Consider the following 3,713-nt stretch of genomic DNA (forward strand, 5'->3'; position numbering starts at 1 on the left):
GACATGGATTACAGGATCTTTAACGTACGTACTTGTTCCTCTGCGTGCGTATACACTACGAAGGGGATTCAGGCACAAGCAGGTCTGCACATATGTTGACCTGGAAGATCGGAAAACCCTCCACCATTTACCCACCAGGCGCCGTCACTGAGGTTCCAACCCGGGATCCTCATTTTTAAAGTCCAACGCTTTAACCATTCGGCTAGGGAGAGGGGTATTAATAATGATAATAATAGTGATAGCGGTGATGATGGTGATGGTGATGGTGATGATTGTGATGATGATGATGGTGATGATCCCTCTTTCTCATTGGGACACCGAACTGAAGAGCTATTCACGAGATTCCTTCAGGTCTGATGATTGTGTGTCAAAACATGATAAAACAGTTTGTAAAAAAAAAAAAAAAAGAAGAAGAAGAAAGAAAATCAAATCAAGTAAATAAATAAAATGAGAGCTCACCCCTCCTCAACAGCACTATGGGCTTCTTCTTCGTGAAAAGAGGTAGATAAAGCAAAAGACTTACAACAGAATAGATTCACAAACAAACACACACGCGCGCCCACTACTCGACCTGTGTTCACACACACACACACACACACACACACACACACACACACACACACACACAAATGCCTTTACCTGTTGTTGTTGATTTTATTGTTTAATTTGTTTTGTTTGTTTCTTTGTTTGCGTGTGTCTTTATTTATTTGTTTATTCTTTGAATGCAGCACGTGATCCACCCACCTGGTTGCAGCCGTTGCCCGCGGGAACCATCTGCATCTGTTGACCACCCATCTGCATCTGTTGACCACCCGTCTGCATCTGTTGACCGAACATTATCTGACCTGCGTTGGCAAAGGCCAGGAGGGCGCAGGCGACAGCGAGTTGAAGAGCCATGGTTCTGAAAAAACAGTGGGAAAAAAGAAAAAAAAAAAACTATAACAATAACAATAATGATATTCATATAGCGCTGAATCTTGTGCAGAGACAACAACTATAACAATAACAATAATGATATTCATATAGCGCTGAATCTTGTGCAGAGACAGGGAAAAAAGAAAAAAAAAAAACTATAACAATAACAATAATGATATTCATATAGCGCTGAATCTTGTGCAGAGACAAATCAAAGCGCTTTCGCACCAGTCATATTCACACGCATGCATAACTCTAAAAACTGGAGAAACTGAAGACAAGGAAGAGGCAGGGAAGGGACGCTATCTTGGGAAGAGGTGCGTTTTAAGGCCAGCCAGACTTGAAAGAGCTGAACGCGGAGACCTAACGAAGCGAAAGAGGAAGTTCATTCCAATTGCAAGGTCCAGCAAGAGCTATTGTTTGTAGAAATGGATGGGGCGAAGGGAATGGGGTTGCCAGCACCGGGGGACGGGGGAGGGGGCAGGGGGGTGGGGGGTGGGTGGGGGGGGGGGGCAGGGAACATAATATCTCTCTCTCTTCCTGACGGTTATAAATGAATGACATGGATACTTATAATATAGCGCCTATCCTCGATCGGAAACCAAGCTCTAAGCGCTTCACGAACACGGGGTCACTTTGCACAACAGGCTGTCTACCTGGGTAGAGCCGACTGATGGCTGCCATTGGGCGCTCATCATTCGTTTCCTATTTCATCCATTTAGATATAAATGTATTATATGAATATGGAGGAGGGGTGTGGGGAAGGACAGGGTTCGGTATTTTTTCTCCTAGTTATTAAACGTATGGAGACGATAAAGGACATATGTCTCTTCTTGTGGTTATATAGATATGATATTTTGAAGGGGGGGGGGCAGGGGGGGCGACGGGGGGCGGTCAGAGGACAATATTTATCGTCTATCCTGGCTGTTATATAAGTATGGAGGAGGAGGGGGGGGGGGTGAAAAAGAAGAGTACACAGTATTTCTTCTCCTGGCTATTAAAGGTATGGAAGGCGGTAAAGGGCATGTGTCTCTTCTTGCGGCTATCTTTGATATTTGAAGGAGGGTAGGGAGAGGACACAATATTTATCTCGTCTCCTGACTGTTGTGTAAATGAATATGGAGGAGGGAGGAAGAGAGGTTCCAGTATTTCTTCTCCCGGCGATTAAAAGGTATTGAGGAGCTGGGATGGGGATGGGGTTAAAGAAATGTATCTTTTTCTCGTGGCTATGATTATAGATAATTTGAAGGGTGCGGCAAAGGACACGATACTGGACGTTGTATAAGTATGGAGGAGGGGTTGTGAGGAAGGAGATGACACAGTATTTCTTCTCCTGGATAACGAAAGGTATGGAGGCGATGAAGGACATGTGTCTATTCTTGTGGCTATATAGATAGTTTAAAGGGTGGGGCAGGGGACACGATAACCCCTCTTCTGTGGACGTTGTATAAGTATGGAGTGAGAGTAGTGATGGAGGAGATGACGCAGTATTCCCTCCCCTGGCTAAAAAAAAAAAAAAATGTATGTAGAGGGTTCGGAAGCACATGTATCTCTTCTCGTGGCTATTAGGGATATTGGAGAAGGAGGAGAAGGGAGGGGATACAGAATTTCCTCTCCTGGGGGTGGGGTTGCATGCGCGAACCTAGAGGCGCTAATTCTGCTCTGAGTTTAGGATGATCCATGGCTCCACAGGTAAAGTTCCATACGCTCAGCAACATGTATAACTCTAAGCCAACTCAGCGCTGGATAAGATCGCCTCATGTAATCCACCCCTGGCGTCTTAACCATCCCCGCAACCCGAGGTCAGGTACCCGTACCCACCCAGTCACACGACTGTGGATAGATTCAGTTTTCAGTTTTAGTAGCTCAAGGAGGCGTCACTGCGTTCGGACAAATCCATATACGCTACACCACATCTAAGTGTAGAGTGAGTGAGGAGATTTCCCCAAGGACACAGCACCATGCTGAAACGGGACCTTTTTTTCTCTTTTTTTTTTTTTTTTTTTTGTTATTTTTTTATTATTTCATTTTTGTTTTTAATTCTTTTCTTTTTTTTTTTTCTCAAGGCCTGACTAAGCGCGTTCAGTTACGCTGCTGCTGGTCAGGCGTCTGCTTGGCAGATGTGGTGTAGCGTATAATAATGGATTTGACCGAACGCGGTGACGCCTCCTTGAGCTTCTGATACTGATACTGATACTGATACTGATACTGGGCCATGATCATTAGGGAACACTAGGACCGAAGCTCAATGCCTGACTGACTGAATCTGCCGTAGCGCAGCGCCTCAATAAATAACCTCACTAGTAATGTACTAGTAATGTACTAGTAATGTACTAGTAATGTCGAAAAATGAAAAAAGTCTGCAGTCACGCCAAAGGGCAGCGTTTAGAAAAAAAAAGAAAAAAAAAGGAGGGGGGGGGGGGTGGGGGGGGGGGGGGGGGGGGTGACCCGTCTTCGTCAAGGGCTGAAAACCGGTTCAGAACGGAAAATATAAAAATATAATTCGATCCCCCCACCCCCACCCCCAACCACCCAACCACCCACCCACCACCACCACCCACCATGCCACCCTGGTACACACACACACACACACACACACACACACACACACACACACACACAAAGGAGCGCAAACTGGACCAGCTGGGTTTTTTTTGCAGCGATTACCACCAACCACGACTACCACCACCACCACCACCACCACCACACCCTCTTCCTACAACACGCCCACCCCACCTCCACCCCCACCCCCACCCCCCTCACCCCACTTCCCCTACCACCACCACTACCACCACCAC

At 46.1% G+C, this 3,713-nt stretch overlaps 1 protein-coding gene across 1 annotated transcript in view; it reads right to left on the reverse strand.

The window, feature by feature from the left end:
* LOC143287192 (uncharacterized) overlaps positions 1-897 on the reverse strand; it is a 13,823-nt gene extending 12,926 nt beyond the window's left edge. The window contains exon 1 of the mRNA XM_076595135.1: positions 745-897. Coding sequence (XP_076451250.1) covers positions 745-897 — 153 coding nt within the window. The remainder of the gene's footprint in view (positions 1-744) is intronic.
* Between the last annotated feature and the right edge of the window lie 2,816 nt (positions 898-3,713).

This window comes from Babylonia areolata, chromosome 11 (genome assembly GCF_041734735.1).
Source record: "Babylonia areolata isolate BAREFJ2019XMU chromosome 11, ASM4173473v1, whole genome shotgun sequence".
Classification (NCBI taxonomy): domain Eukaryota; kingdom Metazoa; phylum Mollusca; class Gastropoda; order Neogastropoda; family Buccinidae; genus Babylonia; species Babylonia areolata.